The sequence below is a fragment of the Electrophorus electricus genome, chromosome 13 (assembly GCF_013358815.1).
Source record: "Electrophorus electricus isolate fEleEle1 chromosome 13, fEleEle1.pri, whole genome shotgun sequence".
Lineage (NCBI taxonomy): Eukaryota > Metazoa > Chordata > Actinopteri > Gymnotiformes > Gymnotidae > Electrophorus > Electrophorus electricus.
In genome coordinates this window covers 20,396,005-20,423,296 of record NC_049547.1, presented here as the reverse complement: position 1 = coordinate 20,423,296, position 27,292 = coordinate 20,396,005, and the positions used below count along the sequence as shown (strand labels likewise).

General features: G+C 36.4%; 1 protein-coding gene across 1 annotated transcript; it reads left to right on the top strand.

Moving 5' to 3' along the window:
* Nucleotides 1–1,528: 1,528 nt before the first annotated feature.
* LOC113590403 lies at nucleotides 1,529–22,459 on the top strand. The gene is given in 7 exon segments (XM_035532511.1): nucleotides 1,529–1,556; nucleotides 1,814–2,146; nucleotides 2,256–2,480; nucleotides 2,483–2,560; nucleotides 2,822–2,881; nucleotides 21,563–21,804; nucleotides 22,241–22,459. Coding segments are annotated over 7 exon segments (1,185 nt in total).
* The last annotated feature ends 4,833 nt before the right edge of the window (nucleotides 22,460–27,292 follow it).

Genomic DNA, 27,292 nt, shown 5'->3' with positions numbered 1-27,292 from the left:
GGGTTATGTCTCTTTGCTTATATTGCTTGATTAGATTGCATCATTTGACACTATAGATCACATCATTTTACTAGTTAGACTCAAAAATGTTGTTGAGATTAGGGGAATAGCCTATTCCTGGTATAAATCTTATCTAGCTGGACCCTACCAGTTTGTTAACATAAATGCAGACTTTTGTGCATACAACAAGGTTAGCTATGGTGTCCCACAAGACTCTGTTCTAGGGCGTTTGCTTTGTTCTTTATATCTGCTGCCTCTAGGTGACATTATATGTAAACACTCTGCTAGTTTCCACTGCTATGTTGGTGACACTCAGCTATGTCTCAGCCACATCTTCTTTTAAGAAATGCCTTAAAACCCACTTTTATCCTTTAGCTTTTTTGAGTTGTGATCATTGGTAACTTGTTTAACTGTTTGTGTTTTATTTCATTTTATTATTTTTTGTTTTATTAACTTTTGCTTTTATTACTTTATTGTGAAGTAAGTAAACTTTATTTATATGGCACTTTTCTAAAGCAGAACTACAAACTGCTAAATAAAGTTTACTTACCTACTATTGTTCTTAGGTAAACTGAAGTCCAAAATAATCTTCAAGGTTCTAGGTTTCTTAATAGCAAATACATTTCTGTGGATGGCAAAATATGACAGAGTATTCTGATTTATTTTCTACTGGAAAGACAGGGAATATTCTGATGTCTTTATTCGTTGAAAGACTTTGAGTATTCTGATTTCTTTATTAGTAACTTTGATGCACCTAAGGCACCTCTTTGGGCACCCTAACACTTATGCTGACTAGTATTACGTGAGTAATAGCTCTAGAGCAGGGAATTGAAGATAGCGGGATAAGTGCGGGAGAAAGGGGAAATTATTTTTAAAATAAATTATTTTTCTAGCATAAATGATGTAGCCAGCGATAAGAAGCCCATCCAGCCTCTTCCACTATTTGGTATCTACAGGCCACCACGACCCTACTCATAATTTATTAAGGAATTTTCAGATTTCCTTTCTAATCTAGTCAATCTACTAGAAAGAGCCATTATTGTTTGTGATTTCAATATTCAGCTTGATAATGCCCAAGACCCTCTGAGACCGGCCTTTAGCTGTATATCAGAGTCAGTTGGTTTCATCCAATGTATAAGAGAACCCACAAACTGGTTGACATGCGCTTGACTTACTATTGACATACTTTGGACATGGAGAACATAGTCAGACTACCCCAGTCGGATGCCATCTCAGACCCTTCCTTCATTTAATTCCAGGGGAGAAGTGGACCAGGATAAATATAAATATCATTTATTGTCACCAAGTTGTCTGTCTTGATATCATTCAGATTGTGTTTGTTGCCAATATCATCAAACAAATCACTGTTATTTAAATCCTTCAGGGATCAGCATGAATGTTACTTTCTTTAGTTAAAAATTAAAGATTGTGATTCTGATTTGAATATTTGAGATGATTTAATGGGACTGATTAGTGTGTCAAACCACTACAGTGGGCCTGTCCTGGGCGCCCATCGCACTGCGACAGCATGGCTTTAGACTTAGCAAACAGGAACTGTTTGGATTAATTCAACCACAGTGGCAACAAGACTAAAGAGATGTGAGGAGGCTTCTCAAATAAGCTTCTCACTTTATTCAACATGAATTAGCATTTTACTTTCCTTTTCATCATTTTATGTAAGTTATTTTCTGTGCAATATTACAATACATACATTGTTAGTTTTTTTCATATGTAGCATGTGCACTTTTTAATTCCTTAGCAGAAACAAGAATACTTGTGTTCCATTAACAGTGGTGCTGGGTTGTATATGCAGGCACTGAGAAATGGAATTGGTCACAGAGGCAGTTAACTCTTCAGACTGGAGCATCTGTCAACATCCCATGTCATTATGATATGAAATATAAACAATATAAGAAATACTGGTGCTGTGAGCGTGCAACAGCATTCAGTTACTGCACGATTATGGCATATGCCAACAATACAAACAAGAAAGTGACAGTAACTGATAATCCAGCTCAGAGTCTCTTTACTGTCACTATGAGGGATCTACAGGAGAGAAACACTGGAGCATATTGGTGTGCAGTGGAGATTTCAGGACTATTTCAACCAGATGTTAAAGCACAGCGATATATCACTGTGAAATCAGGTATTACAAATTCTTTATGAACATTGAATATTCAGTTTAGTGACATTTCTCATATTGCTTATATTTTATCCCTTCATTTTCATACAAAAGTGCCCTTCTTTGTTTCCAGCTCCTGCTGTGTCTGTGACCAAGAGCAGAGTGAGTGGAGAGGAGGGGAGCAGTGTCAGTGTCCAGTGTCTCTACAGCGCTGCATATAAGAAAGAGGCGAAGAAGTGGTGCAGATCTATAGACTGGACCTGCTACACAGTGGGGAGGACCAACACATCCCAGAATTCAGCAGTGCAGATCAGTGATGATGGGAAAGGCACCTTCACGGTGTTAATGACTGGACTGAAGAAGACGCTGGCTGGTACTGGTGCTCCGCTGGAGGTCTAGAAGTTCCTGTTCACTTCGACGTCACTGATGCGCTTGCAGGTATAATCACATGTATTGTTTCGTATTTAGTCAATTAAATGGTGTAAAAAATTATTAATGTTGTCTAAGCTTTAAAAGATGGCAACAGTGATTAGAGAAAGAAAATAAATTATGCACAGGGTGAAGTACTAGATCTGGTTTTAGTGTAAGCGAGTCAGTTTTACTTTTTCATATTTGGTCTCTGTTGTGCCCTGAATACGGCACTGAAAAGTGTTCTCACTGATGCCAGAATGTGTCACCGTTCTGATTCTTTTCTCATAGTGACAACAGTGGTGACAGCACCTGACAAAGAGAAAACCAGCATCAGAGAGACGACTCCAGGTACACTAACAAATATTGATCTTTAATTTATGTTGTTATGACACTAATGTACTGGCTCAACGGTCTAAGGCCAAAAGGATGCAATATAAAGGAAAACACAGAGATACAAGATTTGTAATATAATTAAATACTTTAACATTATATATTTTTAAAACTCACAATATCGGGAGCATAAAATCAGTGTGGGTATAAGCCAACATAACAAAGAAAACTCTAAACAACCTCTGGAAACTCACTAACTTCACAAAAAGAAAATAAAGCAAACAAAAAAAATACAACATATCTTCCCTAACCCCCCCACATCCAGACAGGCCCTTCTAAAAGAACCTACTACAGAATATTTAGTACAATCTGATAAGGCCCTACTAAAAGAAGCTACTACAGAATATTTAGTACAATCTGATTAGGCCTTACTAAAAGAAGCTACTACAGAATATTTAGTACAATCTGATTAGGCCCTACTAAAAGAAGCTACTACAGAATATTTAGTACAATCTGATTAGGCCTTACTAAAAGAAGCTACTACAGAATATTTAGTACAATCTCATAAAGCCCAACTAAAAGAAGCTACTACAGAATATTTAGTACAATCTCATAAGGCCCTACTAAAAGAAGCTACTACAGAATATTTAGTACAATCTCATAAGGCCCTACTAAAAGAAGCTACTACAGAATATTTAGTACAATCTGATAAGGCCCTAATAAAAGAACCTACTGCAGAATATTTAGTACAATCTCATAAAGCCCTACTAAAAGAAGCTACTACAGAATATTTAGTATAATCTCATAAAGACCAACTAAAAGAAGCTACTACAGAATATGTAGTACAATCTCATAAGGCCCAACTAAAAGAACCTACTACAGAATATTTAGTATAATCTCATAAAGCCCAACTAAAAGAAGCTACTACAGAATATTTAGTACAATCTCATAAGGCCCTACTAAAAGAAGCTACTACAGAATATTTAGTACAATCTCATAAAGCCCTACTAAAAGAATCTACTACAGAATATTTAGTACAATCTCATAAGGCCTTACAAAAATAACCTACTACAGAATATTTAGTATAATCTCATAAAGCCCTATTAAAAGAAGCTACTACAGAATATTTAGTACAATCTCATAAGGCCCTACTAAAAGAAGCTACTACAGAATATTTAGTACAATCTCATAAGGCCCTAATAAAAGAAGCTACTACAGAATATTTAGTACAATCTCATAAAGCCCAAATAAAAGAAGCTACTACAGAATAGTTAGTACAATCTCATAAAGCCCAACTAAAAGAAGCTACTACAGAATATTTAGTACAATCTCATAAAGCCCAACTAAAAGAAGCTACTACAGAATATTTAGTACAATCTCAGAAGGCCCTACTAAAAGAAGCTACTACAGAATATTTAGTACAATCTGATAAGGCCCTAATAAAAGAACCTACTGCAGAATATTTAGTACAATCTCATAAGGCCCTACTAAAAGAAGCTACTACAGAATATTTAGTACAATCTCATAAGGCCCAACTAAAAGAAGCTACTACAGAATATTTAGTACAATCTCATAAGGCCTTACTAAAATAACCTACTACAGAATATTTAGTATAATCTCATAAAGCCCTATTAAAAGAAGCTACTACAGAATATTTAGTACAATCTCATAAGGCCCTACTAAAAGAAGCTACTACAGAATATTTAGTACAATCTCATAAGGCCCTAATAAAAGAAGCTACTACAGAAAATTTAGTACAATCTCATAAGGCCCTACTAAAAGAACCTACTACAGAATATTTAGTACAATCTCATAAGGCCCTACTAAAAGAAGCTACTACAGAATATTTAGTACAATCTCATAAAGCCCAAATAAAAGAAGCTACTACAGAATAGTTAGTACAATCTCATAAAGCCCAACTAAAAGAAGCTACTACAGAATATTTAGTACAATCTCATAAAGCCCAACTAAAAGAAGCTACTACAGAATATTTAGTACAATCTCAGAAGGCCCTACTAAAAGAAGCTACTACAGAATATTTAGTACAATCTGATAAGGCCCTAATAAAAGAACCTACTGCAGAATATTTAGTACAATCTCATAAGGCCCTACTAAAAGAAGCTACTACAGAATATTTAGTACAATCTCATAAGGCCCAACTAAAAGAAGCTACTACAGAATATTTAGTACAATCTCATAAAGCCCTACTAAAAGAAGATACTACAGAATATTTAGTACAATCTCATACGGCCCTACTAAAAGAAGCTACTACAGAATATTTAGTACAATCCCAAAAAGCCCTAATTAAAGAACCTACTGCAGAATATTTAGTACAATCGCATAAGGCCCAACTAATAGAACCTACTACAGAATATTTAGTACAATCTCATAAGGCCTTACTAAAAGAAGCTACTACAGAATATTTAGTACAATCTGATAAAGCCCTAATAAAATAACCTACTGCAGAATATTTAGTACAATCTCATAAAGCCCTACTAAAAGAAGCTACTACAGAATATTTAGTATAATCTCATAAAGCCCTACTTAAAGAAGCTACTACAGAATATTTAGTATAATCTCATAAAGACCAACTAAAAGAAGCTACTACAGAATATGTAGTACAATCTCATAAGGCCCAACTAAAAGAACCTACTACAGAATATTTAGTATAATCTCATAAAGCCCAACTAAAAGAAGCTACTACAGAATATTTAGTACAATCTCATAAAGACCTACTAAAAGAAGCTACTACAGAATATTTAGTACAATCTCATAAAGCCCAAATAAAAGAAGCTACTACAGAATAGTTAGTACAATCTCATAAAGCCCAACTAAAAGAAGCTACTACAGAATATTTAGTACAATCTCATAAAGCCCAACTAAAAGAAGCTACTACAGAATATTTAGTACAATCTCATAAGGCCCTACTAAAAGAAGCTACTACAGAATATTTAGTACAATCTGATAAGGCCCTAATAAAAGAACCTACTGCAGAATATTTAGTACAATCTCATAAGGCCCTACTAAAAGAAGCTACTACAGAATATTTAGTACAATCTCATAAGGCCCAACTAAAAGAAGCTACTACAGAATATTTAGTACAATCTCATAAAGCCCTACTAAAAGAAGATACTACAGAATATTTAGTACAATCTCATACGGCCCTACTAAAAGAAGCTACTACAGAATATTTAGTACAATCTCATAAAGCCCAACTAAAAGAAGCTACTACAGAATATTTAGTACAATCTCATAAGGCCCTACTAAAAGAAGCTACTACAGAATATTTAGTACAATCTGATAAGGCCCTAATAAAAGAACCTACTGCAGAATATTTAGTACAATCTCATAAGGCCCTACTAAAAGAAGCTACTACAGAATATTTAGTACAATCTCATAAGGCCCTACTAAAAGAAGCTACTACAGAATATTTAGTACAATCTCATAAGGCCCTACTAAAAGAAACTACTACAGAATATTTAGTACAATCCCAAAAAGCCCTAATTAAAGAACCTACTGCAAAATATTTAGTACAATCGCATAAGGCCCAACTAATAGAACCTACTGCAGAATATTTAGTACAATCTCATAAGGCCCATCTAAAAGAAGCTACTACAGAATATTTAGTACAATCTCATACGGCCCTACTAAAAGAAGCTACTACAGAATATTTATTACAATCTCATAAGGCCCTACTAAAAGAAGCTACTACAGAATATTTAGTACAATCTCATAAGGCCCTACTAAAAGAAACTACTACAGAATATTTAGTACAATCCCATAAAGCCCTAATAAAATAACCTATTGCAGAATATTTAGTACAATCTCATAAGGCCCAACTAAAAGAAGCTACTACAGAATATTTAGTATAATCTCATAAGGCCCTACTAAAAGAAGCTACTACAGAATATTTAGTACAATCTCATAAGGCCCAACTAAAAGAACCTACTACAGAATATTTAGTATAATCTCATAAAGCCCTACTAAGAGAAGCTACTACAGAATATTTATCACAATCTCATAAGGCCCTACTAAAAGAAGCTACTACAGAATATTTAGTACAATCTCATAAATCCCTACTAAAAGAAGCTACTACAGAATATTTAGTACAATCTCATAAATCCCTACTAAAAGAAGCTACTACAGAATATTTAGTACAATCTCATGAGGCCCTACTAAAAGAAGCTACTACAGAATATTTAGTACAATCTCATAAGGCCCTACTAAAAGAAGCTACTACAGAATATTTAGTACAATCTCATGAGGCCCTACTAAAAGAAGCTACTACAGAATATTTAGTACAATCCCAAAAAGCCCTAATTAAAGAACCTACTGCAGAATATTTAGTACAATCTCATAAGGCCCTACTAAAAGAAGCTACTACAGAATATTTAGTACAATCTCATGAGGCCCTACTAAAAGAAGCTACTACAGAATATTTAGTACAATCCCAAAAAGCCCTAATTAAAGAACCTACTGCAGAATATTTAGTACAATCTCATAAGGCCCATCTAAAAGAAGCTACTACAGAATATTTAGTACAATCTCATACGGCCCTACTAAAAGAAGCTACTACAGAATATTTATTACAATCTCATAAGGCCCTACTAAAAGAAGCTACTACAGAATATTTAGTACAATCTCATAAGGCCCAACTAAAAGAAGCTACTACAGAATATTTAGTATAATCTCATAAGGCCCTACTAAAAGAAGCTACTACAGAATATTTAGTACAATCTCATAAGGCCCAACTAAAAGAACCTACTACAGAATATTTAGTATAATCTCATAAAGCCCTAGTAAAAGAACCTACTACAGAATATTTATCACAATCTCATAAAGCCCTACTAAAAGAAGCTACTACAGAATATTTAGTACAATCTCATAAGGCCCAACTAAAAGAACCTACTACAGAACTTTTAGTACAATCTTATAAGGCCCTACTAAAAGAAGCTACTACAGAATATTTAGTACAATTTTATAAAGCCCTACTAAAAGAAGCTACTACAGAATATTTAGTACAATCTCATGAGGCCCTACTAAAAGAAGCTACTACACAATATTTAGTACAATCTCATAAAGCCCTACTAAAAGAAGATACTACAGAATATTTAGTACAATCTCATACGGCCCTACTAAAAGAAGCTACTACAGAATATTTAGTATAATCTCATAAAGCCCTACTAAAAGAAGTTACTACAGAATATTTAGTACAATCTCATAAGGCCCTACTAAAAGAAGCTACTACAGAATATTTAGTACAATCTCATAAAGCCCAACTAAAAGAAGCTACTACAGAATATTTAGTACAATCTCATAAGGCCCTACTAAAAGAAGCTACTACAGAATATTTAGTACAATCTGATAAGGCCCTAATAAAAGAACCTACTGCAGAATATTTAGTACAATCGCATAAGGCCCTACTAAAAGAAGCTACTACAGAATATTTAGTACAATCTCATAAGGCCCAACTAAAAGAAGCTACTACAGAATATTTAGTATAATCTCATAAAGCCCTACTAAAAGAAGATACTACAGAATATTTAGTACAATCTCATACGGCCCTACTAAAAGAAGCTACTACAGAATATTTAGTACAATCTCATAAAGCCCAACTAAAAGAAGCTACTACAGAATATTTAGTACAATCTCATACGGCCCTACTAAAAGAAGCTACTACAGAATATTTAGTACAATCTCATAAAGCCCAACTAAAAGAAGCTACTACAGAATATTTAGTACAATCTCATAAGGCCCAACTAAAAGAAGCTACTACAGAATATTTAGTATAATCTCATAAAGCCCTACTAAAAGAAGCTACTACAGAATATTTAGTACAATCTCATAAGGCCCTACTAAAAGAAGCTACTACAGAATATTTAGTACAATCTCATAAGGCCCTACTAAAAGAAGCTACTACAGAATATTTAGTACAATCCCAAAAAGCCCTAATTAAAGAACCTACTGCAGAATATTTAGTACAATCGCATAAGGCCCAACTAATAGAACCTACTGCAGAATATTTAGTACAATCTCATAAGGCCCATCTAAAAGAAGCTACTACAGAATATTTAGTACAATCTCATACGGCCCTACTAAAAGAAGCTACTACAGAATATTTATTACAATCTCATAAGGCCCTACTAAAAGAAGCTACTACAGAATATTTAGTACAATCTCATAAGGCCCTACTAAAAGAAACTACTACAGAATATTTAGTACAATCCCATAAAGCCCTAATAAAATAACCTATTGCAGAATATTTAGTACAATCTCATAAGGCCCAACTAAAAGAAGCTACTACAGAATATTTAGTATAATCTCATAAGGCCCTACTAAAAGAAGCTACTACAGAATATTTAGTACAATCTCATAAGGCCCAACTAAAAGAACCTACTACAGAATATTTAGTACAATCTCATACGGCCCTACTAAAAGAAGCTACTACAGAATATTTATTACAATCTCATAAGGCCCTACTAAAAGAAGCTACTACAGAATATTTAGTACAATCTCATAAGGCCCAACTAAAAGAAGCTACTACAGAATATTTAGTATAATCTCATAAGGCCCTACTAAAAGAAGCTACTACAGAATATTTAGTACAATCTCATAAGGCCCAACTAAAAGAACCTACTACAGAATATTTAGTATAATCTCATAAAGCCCTAGTAAAAGAACCTACTACAGAATATTTATCACAATCTCATAAAGCCCTACTAAAAGAAGCTACTACAGAATATTTAGTACAATCTCATAAGGCCCAACTAAAAGAACCTACTACAGAACTTTTAGTACAATCTTATAAGGCCCTACTAAAAGAAGCTACTACAGAATATTTAGTACAATTTTATAAAGCCCTACTAAAAGAAGCTACTACAGAATATTTAGTACAATCTCATGAGGCCCTACTAAAAGAAGCTACTACACAATATTTAGTACAATCTCATAAAGCCCTACTAAAAGAAGATACTACAGAATATTTAGTACAATCTCATACGGCCCTACTAAAAGAAGCTACTACAGAATATTTAGTATAATCTCATAAAGCCCTACTAAAAGAAGTTACTACAGAATATTTAGTACAATCTCATAAGGCCCTACTAAAAGAAGCTACTACAGAATATTTAGTACAATCTCATAAAGCCCAACTAAAAGAAGCTACTACAGAATATTTAGTACAATCTCATAAAGCCCAACTAAAAGAAGCTACTACAGAATATTTAGTACAATCTCATAAAGCCCAACTAAAAGAAGCTACTACAGAATATTTAGTACAATCTCATAAGGCCCTACTAAAAGAAGCTACTACAGAATATTTAGTACAATCTGATAAGGCCCTAATAAAAGAACCTATTGCAGAATATTTAGTACAATCTCATAAGGCCCTACTAAAAGAAGCTACTACAGAATATTTAGTACAATCTCATAAGGCCCAACTAAAAGAAGCTACTACAGAATATTTAGTATAATCTCATAAAGCCCTACTAAAAGAAGATACTACAGAATATTTAGTACAATCTCATACGGCCCTACTAAAAGAAGCTACTACAGAATATTTAGTACAATCTCATAAAGCCCAACTAAAAGAAGCTACTACAGAATATTTAGTACAATCTCATACGGCCCTACTAAAAGAAGCTACTACAGAATATTTAGTACAATCTCATAAAGCCCAACTAAAAGAAGCTACTACAGAATATTTAGTACAATCTCATAAGGCCCAACTAAAAGAAGCTACTACAGAATATTTAGTATAATCTCATAAAGCCCTACTAAAAGAAGCTACTACAGAATATTTAGTACAATCTCATAAGGCCCTACTAAAAGAAGCTACTACAGAATATTTAGTACAATCTCATAAGGCCCTACTAAAAGAAGCTACTACAGAATATTTAGTACAATCCCAAAAAGCCCTAATTAAAGAACCTACTGCAGAATATTTAGTACAATCGCATAAGGCCCAACTAATAGAACCTACTGCAGAATATTTAGTACAATCTCATAAGGCCCATCTAAAAGAAGCTACTACAGAATATTTAGTACAATCTCATACGGCCCTACTAAAAGAAGCTACTACAGAATATTTATTACAATCTCATAAGGCCCTACTAAAAGAAGCTACTACAGAATATTTAGTACAATCTCATAAGGCCCTACTAAAAGAAACTACTACAGAATATTTAGTACAATCCCATAAAGCCCTAATAAAATAACCTATTGCAGAATATTTAGTACAATCTCATAAGGCCCAACTAAAAGAAGCTACTACAGAATATTTAGTATAATCTCATAAGGCCCTACTAAAAGAAGCTACTACAGAATATTTAGTACAATCTCATAAGGCCCAACTAAAAGAACCTACTACAGAATATTTAGTATAATCTCATAAAGCCCTACTAAGAGAAGCTACTACAGAATATTTATCACAATCTCATAAGGCCCTACTAAAAGAAGCTACTACAGAATATTTAGTACAATCTCATAAATCCCTACTAAAAGAAGCTACTACAGAATATTTAGTACAATCTCATAAGGCCCTACTAAAAGAAGCTACTACAGAATATTTAGTACAATCTCATAAGGCCCTACTAAAAGAAGCTACTACAGAATATTTAGTACAATCTCATGAGGCCCTACTAAAAGAAGCTACTACAGAATATTTAGTACAATCTCATAAGGCCCTACTAAAAGAAGCTACTACAGAATATTTAGTACAATCTCATGAGGCCCTACTAAAAGAAGCTACTACAGAATATTTAGTACAATCCCAAAAAGCCCTAATTAAAGAACCTACTGCAGAATATTTAGTACAATCTCATAAGGCCCATCTAAAAGAAGCTACTACAGAATATTTAGTACAATCTCATACGGCCCTACTAAAAGAAGCTACTACAGAATATTTATTACAATCTCATAAGGCCCTACTAAAAGAAGCTACTACAGAATATTTAGTACAATCTCATAAGGCCCAACTAAAAGAAGCTACTACAGAATATTTAGTACAATCTCATAAGGCCCTACTAAAAGAAGCTACTACAGAATATTTAGTACAATCTCATAAGGCCCAACTAAAAGAACCTACTACAGAATATTTAGTATAATCTCATAAAGCCCTAGTAAAAGAACCTACTACAGAATATTTATCACAATCTCATAAAGCCCTACTAAAAGAAGCTACTACAGAATATTTAGTACAATCTCATAAGGCCCAACTAAAAGAACCTACTACAGAACTTTTAGTACAATCTTATAAGGCCCTACTAAAAGAAGCTACTACAGAATATTTAGTACAATTTTATAAAGCCCTACTAAAAGAAGCTACTACAGAATATTTAGTACAATCTCATGAGGCCCTACTAAAAGAAGCTACTACACAATATTTAGTACAATCTCATAAAGCCCTACTAAAAGAAGATACTACAGAATATTTAGTACAATCTCATACGGCCCTACTAAAAGAAGCTACTACAGAATATTTAGTATAATCTCATAAAGCCCTACTAAAAGAAGTTACTACAGAATATTTAGTACAATCTCATAAGGCCCTACTAAAAGAAGCTACTACAGAATATTTAGTACAATCTCATAAAGCCCTACTAAAAGAAGATACTACAGAATATTTAGTACAATCTCATACGGCCCTACTAAAAGAACCTACTGCAGAATATTTAGTACAATCTCATAAGGCCCTACTAAAAGAAGCTACTACAGAATATTTAGTACAATCTCATAAGGCCCAACTAAAAGAAGCTACTACAGAATATTTAGTATAATCTCATAAAGCCCTACTAAAAGAAGATACTACAGAATATTTAGTACAATCTCATACGGCCCTACTAAAAGAAGCTACTACAGAATATTTAGTACAATCTCATAAAGCCCAACTAAAAGAAGCTACTACAGAATATTTAGTACAATCTCATACGGCCCTACTAAAAGAAGCTACTACAGAATATTTAGTACAATCTCATAAAGCCCAACTAAAAGAAGCTACTACAGAATATTTAGTACAATCTCATAAGGCCCTACTAAAAGAAGCTACTAAAGAATATTTAGTACAATCTGATAAGGCCCTAATAAAAGAACCTACTGCAGAATATTTATTACAATCTCATAAGGCCCTACTAAAAGAAGCTACTACAGAATATTTAGTACAATCTCATAAGGCCCAACTAAAAGAAGCTACTACAGAATATTTAGTATAATCTCATAAAGCCCTACTAAAAGAAGCTACTACAGAATATTTAGTACAATCTCATAACGCCCTACTAAAAGAAGCTACTACAGAATACTTAGTACAATCTCATAAGGCCCTACTAAAAGAAGCTACTACAGAATATTTAGTACAATCTCATAAGGCCCTACTAAAAGAAGCTACTACAGAATATTTAGTACAATCCCAAAAAGCCCTAATTAAAGAACCTACTGCAGAATATTTAGTACAATCGCATAAGGCCCAACTAATAGAACCTACTGCAGAATATTTAGTACAATCTCATAAGGCCCATCTAAAAGAAGCTACTACAGAATATTTAGTACAATCTCATACGGCCCTACTAAAAGAAGCTACTACAGAATATTTATTACAATCTCATAAGGCCCTCCTAAAAGAAGCTACTACAGAATATTTAGTACAATCTCATAAGGCCCTACTAAAAGAAACTACTACAGAATATTTAGTACAATCCCATAAAGCCCTAATAAAAGAACCTATTTCAGAATATTTAGTACAATCTCATAAGGCCCTACTAAAAGAAGCTACTACAGAATATTTAGTACAATCTCATAAGGCCCAACTAAAAGAAGCTACTACAGAATATTTAGTATAATCTCATAAGGCCCTACTAAAAGAAGCTACTACAGAATATTTAGTACAGTCTCATAAGGCCCAACTAAAAGAACCTACTACAGAATATTTAGTATAATCTCATAAAGCCCTACTAAAAGAAGCTACTACAGAATATTTATCACAATCTCATAAGGCCCTACTAAAAGAAGCTACTACAGAATATTTAGTACAATCTCATAAAGCCCTAGTAAAAGAAGCTACTACAGAATATTTAGTACAATCTCATAAGGCCCTACTAAAAGAAGCTACTACAGAATATTTAGTACAATCTCATAAGGCCCTACTAAAAGAAGCTACTACAGAATATTTAGTACAATCCCATAAAGCCCTACTAAAAGAAGCTACTACAGAATATTTAGTACAATCTCATAAGGCCCTACTAAAAGAAGCTACTACAGAATATTTAGTACAATCTCATAAGGTCCAACTAAAAGAAGCTACTACAGAATATTTAGTATAATCTCATAAGGCCCTACTAAAAGAAGCTACTACAGAATATTTAGTACAATCTCATAAGGCCCAACTAAAAGAACCTACTACAGAATATTTAGTATAATCTCATAAAGCCCTACTAAAAGGACCTACTACAGAATATTTATCACAATCTCATAAAGCCCTACTAAAAGAAGCTACTACAGAATATTTAGTACAATCTCATAAGGCCCAACTAAAAGAACCTACTACAGAACTTTTAGTACAATCTTATAAGGCCCTACTAAAAGAAGCTACTACAGAATATTTAGTACAATCTCATAAAGCCCTACTAAAAGAAGCTACTACAGAATATTTAGTACAATCTCATGAGGCCCTACTAAAAGAAGCTACTACACAATATTTAGTACAATCTCATAAGGCCCTACTAAAAGATGCCATTTATAAGACATGCGTCTACCGTGACCGCATGGAGTTTACCGCTCTAGACACCACTGGGCAACGTCCACTATTATACTGACTGATTTTAACATACATTTTACAAAACACTAAACACAACTGTGATCACATTTTCCATTTAACAAGAACAGGCAGAGCAAAGCATGCTGTGCTTTCATCAGTGTGCTGTGCACATGGCACATTTTCTTCAACAGTTATTTGTAAAACACTGCATATGAAATTACGACGTACAATGAGCACTGTTTGTACAAAAGAAAAGTCATTTTGGGAATTGCACTTTTGACTATGAAGTTAATATTTTGCATAAGTGTATAAGTGTATAAATGTAAGAAACTGGAATATAATTAGTCTTTCAAAGATGAGAAACACAGTCTGCAAACAGGGTGCATAACAATACTGACATCTAAGTAGTGCTGGATAAGTGGTGTTAAAACTCATCAGGTCATCAGATTTACTTTCTCCCATTTTTAGGTTTTGTACAGGGCTCTAGAACACTGGACAATTCTTGTAGTAGTAGGTATACAGATTTTTGATTTATTATTATTTTTTTAATTACATTTAAATGTTGCTGCTTATAAAATTGATTTGTTGATTCTACTCCCCTTAAACAACACCAGTGACTGCAGTTTCCAGCAGTGAGGAAAACACGTAAGTTCAGTCAAGTTTAGATGTTCAACACAAGGCCTCTTTTAATTGTGGATATAGTGTGTGACTCAACGTTGAACTGCATTTCATATCTCACACTTTTATTATGGTGGTTGTTTATAGTACTCCAAATGTAGGCATTCATTTCTTGATTAGTAGACTTTTCTTTTGTTTTCTTTTATATGTTGTTTGCTTTTCTGTAAATATCTGCAAATTAATTTCCACAATATCAAACACCACTGATGCTGGTTTCAGTGTGTGAGTGTTTATCTTTGTTATCTTTGTTACATTCTTGCTGGACTTCTATCTAGCTAACACCTTAACACCATATTTTCTTTCTGCTTTCTTTGCAAAGTGTCACATTTTCTTCTACAGCAAAATCTCACATGAATGCAAATGGGTGCTAACCCTAACCCTAACCCTAGCCCAGGAACACAAGTAATTGATAATGATGTAATTCATTGTTGATCACTTGTACAGATCTTTCCAGTGTGCATGAAAGCATACATTTGTTGATACATATGTATGGATGAAAACAATGTACTGCCCCTCACCCGTTAGACTCCATATGAGTGTAATTACAGTACATGTACTCTCCTCTGATTCATTCAGTAAGAAATGTGTTAACAAACATGTGCCCACTGCATGGAAGGGAACACGATTGTCTGGAGTCTGACAGGTGTGGAGCTTTGGCTGTTGGTTTGCAGCATCATCATTATGTTAAAGAGGAAGTGCAGTAAGTATCTATTACTTGAGTCATATTTAAAGATATGAAGTTATTGATGGTTAAAAAGCTTTACAATTTCCTCAAAGTCAATATATATTTTATTTTAATGGCAAACAAAGCAACAGATTACAAACATTATTAGCACATTATTAACATTAACATTATTAACTTCACAACTTATAAATTCTTCTCAATAAATAAAGTGTTTATTACATTTTACATTTACATTTTTATTAAATAAAGTGTGTGTACATTAAGTATCAACTGAATATTGATTAATCTGTAATAATGATTAATTCCCATCATATCATACCAGAAGTAACAAATGTAACCAGCACTGCAGAGGTCAACATGGACACTGCTGCTACCACGGTTTATATGGAACTTCATGTGTAATTTCAATGATTTTACTGATCAGATGATAAATATGAAACATGCCTACTAAATTTCTTGATAAAATGAAAAAGCACCATCAATTCCTGCTTTTCCAGACTGACAGTGAGGTGATATTCAATTCAATTGCTTTCAAGTCTACGCAGAAAACAGGTCAAAGGAACATGGAGAAGGTATTTTTACATGTAATATGATTGTTAATGTTGCATTACTTCCAATATACATTAGCGATACATTAGCTGGTGTTGCCACAGTCTGTCCACTCTTTAGAAGGGGAAGAGTTAACATTCAAACTACAACTTGGATAACTATACGGGACAGAACAAGCACAAACAGACGACCAGACGAGACTGAAGAAACACAGAGTTAAAAGTATGTACTAATGAGCAGGAATCGATAAACGCGTGAGAACAGGCAAGGAAAATGAAACCAGAGGCATTACTAACAAAACGAGGCGGCAAAGACACCAGGGAGGGGCGAAACCGTGCCACTACATTTCCCTGATATTATTGTTATTATTGATCATTTCCTTCTTGTTTAGAAGGGACAGATTAGATGCATTGTTATTTGTTTGAGTGTGTTTGACAGCAACAGCACAGTATACGATTAGTTGATTAAAAGAATGAGGTATTAGGATTAAATGCTAAATTCATGTAAGCATCTTGATTGTAGTGAAGATTTTTGTGAACAGCAGTTGTTCTGATGAAGACTTTATCTGTGCTTCATCCTTGACCTGTCCCTGTTCCAGCAGCTTGTCCATGATGAGATCATCTAGAGCACTGCTGCTCTCGTTTAAAATGTGTGTAGTAACCATCTACACACACACACACACACACACACACACACACACATACACACACACACACACACACACACACACACACACACACACACACACTCACACACACACACACTCACTCACACACACACACACACTCACACACACACACACACATACTCACACTCACACACACACACACACACACACACACACACACACATACATACACACACACACACACACACACACACACACACATACATACATACACACACACACACACACACACACACACACACTCACACACACACACACACACACTCACACACACACACACACACACACTAAGCACTCTCATTCTCTACAGCATTTAATTTGAACTTATCTTTCATTTGGAAAGCATCTCCTGTCATTTTACTTACTTTTAAATATAATTTAATTTTAAGTAATATATTTTGAGAACGATATGGCATCAGATTTGTTGTCAAAATATTAAGAACACTTATAAGGAAGTTGTAATACATTACATATATTTTATGATCACATAGCCTGTTCTAGACTGTGCAGAATTCAGAGACTGCACCTTTCTCTTTTTTGAACAAGTGAAAATTCCTTTTTTCATCTATTTTCCCTCCACTTCTCCCTTATGCAAGTTGCTCATCATGTATATAATGTGTCTAGTCTCCTGAAAAATATTTGCCTGAGCTATTTTAGAAACGGACAGGAAAGAAATGTGTAAGGTAGCTACGAGGTGTTTGTGTAGCTGCGCTACCGTGTCACATGACCTTACATGGTGAGGGGCCTTAGCACTGGATGAACAGAGCACTCAGAGTGATATTGTGCTGTGGATTAATTTACTTTATGCATTCAGTGACTTTAGTTGCCTTTTGAACCTTTTTGGGAGGTGCTCATTTGCATTCACAATCACCAGGTTACTGCTTATTATTCACACCTGTTACTCTTTTCACACTACATATTTCAACGCCACAGGTGCCCGTGTTCAGGGCTTCTCATTGATGGTCTGAGACTCCTTTTCACTGACAAGAGCCCTGCAAGCCTTCACTCTGCTGTGTGCTTCTAGTGGGTTTTTAAATTAAAATTTATATGTGTCCCTCACTCAAAATTCACTCATGCTTCTCCAATGTCACATTTAGTAAGGCAAAATGTTCAGAATTTCTTAACATATTTTTGCTGTAATTGAATTAGAAATTACATGTACCAATTATTTAGATCAACATTAGTATTTTTACTTTATTAATACATTAGACTTTGGTATAAAATGTGTTTGTGATTTGTTTCAAAATATTTTCCATGTGTTTTTGTTCATCTTTGGTTAATACAAATTATAGCATGTAATGACCTTCTGAAGCCTCCGTGTAACGAGGGGGAGGATGAGCGCGAACACACACCCAGAGTGACAACACCTCGAATGTGAGAGTGAGCAGAATCGAAGACCAGAGAAGACACAACAGACAGGCTAGACTAAATGAATAATACGTTTAATAAACAAACTAACCGGGGAAACAAAACCGAGCAGTACAATGTAGAAACTAATGAAGACTAACTAGTAACAGGGTGTGGATCCTCGGAGACTATGGAAATTAAACACTCAAGAATGACTAACGATGAAGCCAAATTAGGATGAGCAGGGAAGGGAAACCATAAGGAATGGGAATACCCAGAAATGGGCTACTTTAACTAGGCACACAAGAACTAAGACAAAAACACAGATAACAGAACTAAAAGGAAAACCAGACAACACTCGTGTATAAGAGTGTGAGGAAAAGAAACCTAGAGGGAAGAGAATCGACGGGAGAGCGCCTTACGAGGACTGGGAACGTTACAACACTAGTGAACACGAAAAGGGAGAGCAATGCAGGCGGAATACAGAGAGAAAGGAAAACAGACGGGAGAACAGCCGATGAGGAATAAGACTGAATAATACGAACAAGGAGAGTGTAACTTATCCTACAATGCAGAGGGTATGAGTAGCGGAAAGAGAAGTGAAATTGAGAGAGAGAAATTGATATATACAGTGACATACTGACCCGCAACCACAAGATAAGGAGAACAAAGTTTAAATGGAAACACAAATGAATGACAAACGAGGAACAGCTGAAGCTAAAAGGGAGGAGACAGGGAACTATGGAAAAAGAGGATAGCAGGAAAACTAGGAAGTGATTAGGTAGCCAGGGAAACAGGGGATGCTCAGAAAATGAAACAAAAAGTGTAAGAAGTAACCTCTCAAGTATTGATAGAATTTATGCTGACTGTGTTTCAATTCCAGCCAATATTTCTGTTGGTTGAGAATAATGGCGTTACCAAAGACATGTCGGCGTGCCATCCAGATCACAGCACAAATTCGACTGTATTGCTCTTGAGTTTCTCTTGTTTGTTTCCAGTACTGTAGTATCTTTATGTCCGTTTTTTCAGCATGAGTGTGTGAATGTGGACATCAGTCTACAGTCTAGCTACACAGGAGGGAGGACAGATGAGGAGAGACTTGTCACTTGATGACTTTTGTGTGTGCTTTCACAGAGGCACATTGTGCACACTGCACCCTGGCACAGAAAACAGTCACAGATACAGAATTATGGAAGCGTCCTACCTCCTAGAATTGATCCATCGATATTTTAGCATACAGCCTACAGAACTCATGGAAGTACACATTTATTGCACAGCATAAGCCAATGTTATAGCCACACATGGTACTTCTTCATTGCACGGACTGGCATTGGTATACATGATGGTGGTTTGTGGCTGATGTGCTCGGCTCACATGGCATCTATCAGCACCCCCACCACCATAGAACAAACAAACAAACACAAGTATCAAAACTCATGAAAGTAAAGTTCACTATTGCATTTTTTTCTCACACTGCATGAGGTCATATACACTTAATAAACTATCACTTGCTATAACCTTTTCAAAGTACAGGCTTGGCCACAAGGTATTTGGATATATTTGGATTATCTGTTTAATCTTAAAATTATGAAGCAAGAGATGTCAACTGTGGTGGAAATATTTCTGGACAGGTTAGAGAACAATATAATGATCCCAGCAATTGCTGTGCTATGAACTGACTCAGAGGCAAAGGTAAAAAATAAAAATAAAGTTTATTCAAAGACTCAGCCTGACGACGTCTCAATTACACACACAAGAAAAGGCAACTTGTCCTTTCTCGGCCCACCTTTATACTGTTCATCCTAAACAGTGAGAAAAAGGAACACACAGGCAGCACCCAGCCAGAGACACAGAGGGCAGGTCTGTTTTATTTATCTTTCTTTTCAGTTGTTCTCTTTTCACTTTAGAGCGGTTGTTTCTCTGCTCTTTTTACTTTCTTGAATACTGACAACGGGGACAGACAGTCAGATTTTCAGTTCTTTGTCCTCCATCTGGCGGATCTGTCTTCTGCTGTGAACTGCTGAACTGGTGGTTGTTTTAAATTGATCAGTGATATCAATGTCACTGGGACACAGACATGTCAAAGTAAATACATGTCAAAACAAATACCATTTCAGCTCATCTAATACAGAAGAAAATGTCAAATAAATAAATAAAGAACTTTTATTTTGGGGTTTTAAAATGCGTATTTGGAGCAGTCAGTATAATGTCATCTGTGTACCGTACTGAATCTGGAGATTCATTTTTAGTCGTGCTCTATTTTTCCTGATTCACCAGGATCATGTCTAATAAATTTAACAATTTTTAGCACAGATATGAAATTACTACGTAGCTACACAGTATTTTCTACTAGGTGTGCTAGATATCTCAAAAGTGCCCTAAAACCTGATTATAACATGCAGGCGCTCGCCACTGGACGCAGCGCTATAAGTAACTAAAGGGAAAAACAAACAAGGCAAGTGAGGCGTCTACATTTTTGTGCAAGCATTCTCTTTTTATTGAAAAACCTGCCAATCACGCCGCTCGTGCTTGGACATTGGTTGTGAAGTAATTTGATAGCCCCGCCTCCCCTTCCCCCTTCACACCTTGGTGAGAATTGCTGTCACTCAAAGACATTAACTCTTCATGGCCCAACAGAAACCACAGAATCCTCTATTCAGGAACATTGCTACGAGAGTAACGTCCATTTTGTGGTAACCAAAAGCTTGCATATTTTGCGTTAGGTTACAAAGGAACGGAACTTATAAAGTATAAAGCTCGTCGGCTTTGGAGAGCACCAGAGCGTGTCGTACAGGGACCTGTCTGAGGACACAGACAGGGAGACAAGGAGGTAGGTACTGAATTCATGCAAAACAAACAGAGCAGCGGCGGAACGTTTTGCAGTTGCACGCGGCGTTTTGTTAATCCAGCCACGTCCGGCGGCAGAAGGTCAGGCCTGGTAGGAAGATGGAAGCGCTGCAAAAGTACATCCAGCGCAGAGACGCGAACGATTGCGGCCGGCCACAGACTCGCTCCGCAACCGTGGCGACCGCCTCCCCATCTTTGCCTGCTCTGGCACCTGCGTCCCATCTTCCAGGTTTTACTGCTTGTGTGGGGAGAGGCGTATGACTCCTTTCTGCTGTCTGAAGTTGCTCCTTCGTATTCACCAGTCTGCTCCTCCAGCTGTCGGAGTTCCACAGCCAGAAGCCACGCACAGGAGTCATCTGATGCCGAGCTGCTGGCTGTGTCCGTGGAACTGGACACTGAAGGTGAGTTGTCCTGCTGAATGGACTGAGTGAACTACACAAGTATAAAATTGAAGCTCTGTCTTGTTGTTTGGCCTGACTGTAACTTGTTTTGTTGTGATGCATTGTAATGCAGCTATAATGGGAAGGACGTGAAAGCGGTAAGGTAGGTGATGCGAGATGGTGGTGATAGAATCGTCTCTATTTCACAACACACGGTCATTAATTCATTCTGCACTTAATCGCTAAATGCATGTTAAGCGGTGCTCTTCCCTTTTGTTGGCTAAAACTGTGTCATCTTCATTTCATCTGCTTATTTCATTAACAGAGCTGCACTTAACGACATAAATTTGCTTGACGCTGCTGAGGTGAGCAGCATCACCCTGCCTCTGGTGGTTTTGTCTTCAGTTCAGGAAAACACCCAGCCCATATTCACGATGCGTCTGTTTGTTTGTTTAAGGTGCTTACGCCCAAGGGCTGGAACCAGACGTTGTCCAGAGAGCAGCGTCAGAGGGTCAGCCGAGGCTGGGAGGCTGGCACTGACCAAGAACCTGCGTCTGTGTTCGGCCACAGCCGTGTTCGTGGGGTGCACTTCTGCATGGCAGTAGCGAGGAAGACCGTGGAGCAGTGGATGGAGGAGATGAAGAGGAGATGCTGGACAGGTTCAGTGATCTGCTGACCAGCCCACTCACCCCGTTGTAAATAGTTGTATATAGTTTTATATTTATTCCTTTTTTCATTATTTGTTCTGTGTGTTGTGAATGAGCACTGTATCATAATCATTTGTACTTTCAAAAGTGAATGAGCAATGTTTAATTCTATAATTTACTTCACAAAGTGAATGAGCACTGATTTATACTGTGTTGTACTTCTCACAAAGTGATGCACCCAGATTTATTCTGTTCTGTACTTCTCAAAGTGAATGAGCACTGATTTACAGCACTTTGCATTTCACAAATTCAATGGGTAGCAGTTTATTCTGCATTCTATTGCATAAAGTGAATGGGCAACGATTTCAAACACTTTGTTCTTTAATATTAAGCTGGTAGAGATGCTGGAAGAGTGTTTGATGGGACTAGCGGCACTGGACACATTTATGGAGAGCGGGACGGGGGCGCGGGGGGTGGAGGGGTTCTGTGGCTACGACTGACGGGCCCTAAAAAATTACAAGATTATTAGGTGGTGAGATTTTTGTTTATATATTGTTGCCTGATGCTATTGAATGAGTTCCAGTGAAGTAACTTGCTACTAAAATATTCTTGCAACAGATACTTTCTTACTTTTACTTAAGTAATAATTTAAATGACTACTTTTACTTCTACTTCAGTAATTATTATTTTAAAGTAACAGTAATTTTACTTGATGACAGTTTTGCCTACTCTACCGACCTCTCTCTGTATTACAGTTTTTTGGGGGGGTTTTGTACAGTTGCTTACATGCATTTCAGAACACTTAATGTCTCGATCTTTGTCAAAAATCCACGTGGTGCCTGCATGGAGGGACTTCGTCTTGTATTGGAAAACTGTAAGAAATGTCTATAACTGTACCCATCTATCAGCTACGTACTCAGCTGCCGCAAAAAATAGGGATTTCACATATTTTTTTAACTTTTGACTTATTTTCCCAATGACCAAAATGTCAGCGCAACATTGTAGTAACGTCACAATGTCTATGACGTCACAATGCCTATGACGTCACTACAGCTATTTTAAAGGTGAGCGCAAGCCTCTAAATGTTATTTCACTTGACACACTTCAGCAGTTCAAAAGTTGGGAGACAATAGGGTGAATTAACTCTAACCGTAGGTGGTGGATTACTACTGCATTTTCCAGAACAAGGTACAGTTGAATCTTTAGTCTCTTTACACTTTGTCTTGGTTGGTCCCTTCTATCGTCCATGTTCCATGGTTTCCTTGTCATGATTCTTTCTCCATTCAGTTCCAGTGCTTGTTTTGGTTTTCACCATTCATGATTTGCACCTGTTCCTTGTTTAGTGTTCATTAGTTTATGTATTTAAAACCGGTCTTGCTCCCTGTTTTGGCTGTCAAATTGATGTTTGTATGGATGTGTTTGAAAGCACGTATCTATTAATTTGTACTCCGTCCTTCCTAGTCTGACTATTTTTCCTAGCCTCTCTTATAGCCTGCTTTCCCTGTTTGCCTTCATGTGTGGACAACTTCAACAACTACGACTCTGGATTTGCCCCTAATAAATCTCGCTCTTCTCCACACATGCATCCGCCTCCTTAACGCTCACCGTTACAGTCTTTTTAGTCTTTAGTCTCTATAGCCTTGCAGCTTAGTAATAGGGATCATTTTTGATGCATTTCAAACAGAGAAGGTCCGTCAGCAAAACAGCTGTAACATCCAAAACATACTGCAAATATTCTAAATTGGAACTGCACAGCCTAATATCCAAATAGGTCTGTACTGAATCTCTGAAATCCCATATACATGGCACCAGCAATGCAGAAGGTATTCAGACAGGGAATCGATTTAGCGAAGAATCTTTGCTCGTCACCTTTTGGGATAATGGCAAAAGGGTAGGTTGAGAATACTTGTTTAATACAACCTTACAACCAAGTTTTATCTAACTTTGTACTGAGATTTTTTGCTTCTTAACCCACAGACCCTCTATAACCCTCTATTGGAGGCTGATGAAGTAACGTCCGATGATGCCTTTTGTATGGACCCATTGTGTCCGGAAAGATAAGGCTGTATTTTCAGACATTGAGTACTGTTAATAGAATAAAGCCTATGGGATGGATCTTTTCACATCCAAAATGAAATGTTCCCACTCCAAAATCTATTTTTCTCTGTATTTTGTCTGAAGGATTTTAACAGGGCATTTTGGGGTGAAGTTGTGGCAAGTAGCACTACCTTTTCACAATAGGCTAATGCTTTTACCCATGAAGCATATGTTTTCAAGCACTGTCATGTGTCTTCTGAGTCAAACATGATCTTTTGTAAACAAATGAACTTGTTTAATAATGAATGATAAATAAATGGTTTCGTTTATACCCCACCTGGGTCTTATAGGAGGACAATGTGGAGATCCCCTTTGGCACTGTATGCTGCACCATGGCAGGTATCCCCAGGAAAACTGAGCTGTCATCCTCACCTACCATGACATCGGAAACATCGGAATGAACCGTAAGACTCTGCTCTCATCATAAACATGAACGTGAAATATCTAAGGCCAGAATATTTGTACTGTAATATTGTAGCTTGTGGCATGTAGCTTATTGCTCTAAAGTCTAAAGCTTAGCATAAGCTTCATTTATTGTGTTGTAATGACCCTGGCATGCATGTCTGCATACAAAACCTGCTTCGACTCTCTGTTCTATGATGAGGACATGCAGGAAATCATGCAACACTTTGCCGTGTGTCAGGTCAACGCTCCCGAGCAACATGAGGGTGCCAGCATATTCCCTGCTGGGTGACCGTGAGTACACCACATGCCACAATGTTCTTTCAGGGGCTGAAAGACATCCCAAGGTTAAACCTAATCTAAAATGTGACCTTCAGATACCCCATACAATTTTTCCAATATGTATATTTATCCGAACCTACTCCATAGCCCTCCGTCTGCCCTCAGACCGCTCCTTCCTGGCAGCCAGACAGGACAACTCTGTCATGGAGTTGGTGCCCATCTAAACTAACATCTGGAGGCCCTGACTGTCAGCATGTCTAGGTGGCACCAGCTTGTCATGCACCAGGGTTTTATTCCTGAACCTCTTTCTTAGCGTTCACATGCTACATTGCTGGCTGTGGCTCCCATTACATCATAGCTAGGTTTAGCAGGTTCAAATCCTGGAGAATCAATGGCGTCCCTCAGAATTATAACTCACCCAGTGCAATTGTTTTTCTGTAGATTCAAATATCCCTCAATGGACCAGCTCTCTGAGACCCTCCCAATTGTGCTCAATCATTTTAAGTGAGTGAACCAGATTAGCCATTTACTCTGAGATTAAACTGTCAATCCTTGTTCTAATCTGAAACCTTACCCTTTAATGGTTTAAAGTGGGCCTGGAAGTCTGGTTGTAGTATTATTTAAAGGGTCAAACTGCGTGAAGTGTTCAAAGGCCCAGAGCTACTTTGCTGGGCACGACTGTGCGAACTCTTGGGTCTGGAAGTCTGTTTCTAGTTTTATTTAAATGGTCAAACTGCGTGAAGTGTGCCCAGGCCCAGAGCTACTTTGATGGGCATGATTCTGTGACCTCTTGGGCCTTGAAATGTGGTGCTTTAAAGAGTGAAACGGTCTGAAGTGTGCCCACGTTTAAAGCAACCTTGCTGGGCATGACTGTGTGACCTCTTGGGCCAGGAAGTGTGTTTCTAGTTTTATTTAAAAGGTCAAACTGTGCCCTGTAAACCGCACTGTGCCCTTCTGCGAAGAGCAAAGATGGTAAGGAAATCTCACAATTAATATCGTGATATGTCATCAGCCTGGCAAATGTCATATCCGGGTCACCCCAACACCATCTCAGCCTGCAGACGGATTCTTTTATTCTCTTCAACGACAAAACTCAGGTCTGTACACCAAAAATATGGCTGATTAAAATGCACGTAAATTAAATTTAGAGTCAATAAAATGCATATGAATTGACGCTTTGACTGATAAGTAGTTTTATTTGACTCAGGTTTAATCAACTTATCTTTCAACTTTATCCATTTTTATTACTTGCCTTATTTATCGTTTATTTGAAGTTTGCGGGCGCAACGTTCTGATTGACATTTTGCCTCGAGAGGCGGAAGTAAGGAAAATTGCTTGGGTTAAACCATGGATTGATTAATTAATGAATGTTATTGGATAAACAAGGCAACTAAAACAGTTACTAATGTTAAGTGATAAAAGAGTCCGGTAACACAAACGGCTTGAGTTAAACGTTAAATGACGTGACACAAAGTTACTCAAATTATTTAATTATATACCACTGTAGTATTTAGTTCACATGCATTTGTTGTTTACACCCTCATAGAAACTCCCTTGGTCATGAATGATCAAACTTGATATTTGATTTTTAAAAACATATCAAATCAAGACTGTTTTAATCATCTCACTTACATTTTCAATTCACAAGCATTTTTTCATGGCCAGTTTAAATTTTCATGGATTTTTATCAGCTTCGATTTCATTATTTAGAATTTGCTAGTTCCTCCACTCATGTGCCTGAAATGTTACTAATTGTGTGCTTTATATTGTTTGGAAGAACTTTTTCTTCTCATTTAGAAATATGTGGACTAAGTGCTCAGATTGTCTTATTATTTATTATGCTCAGTCTCAGCATTTTTGGCAGATTTCACCACGTTATTACGAACGTGGATACGTTATCTTATAATTATAAGCAGTGTGAGATGTGAAGCTAAGCGAAGCACATGTGCAGAATTTCTAACAATAGCCTGTTTTGTATAGCCTGGCTAACTGACCAATCAGTGAAATTAAATGTGGTTGCTGAGCTTGTTGCAGCTGGGTCAATTTAATTTGATTTCATTGTGTTTCATTTTAAACTCAGC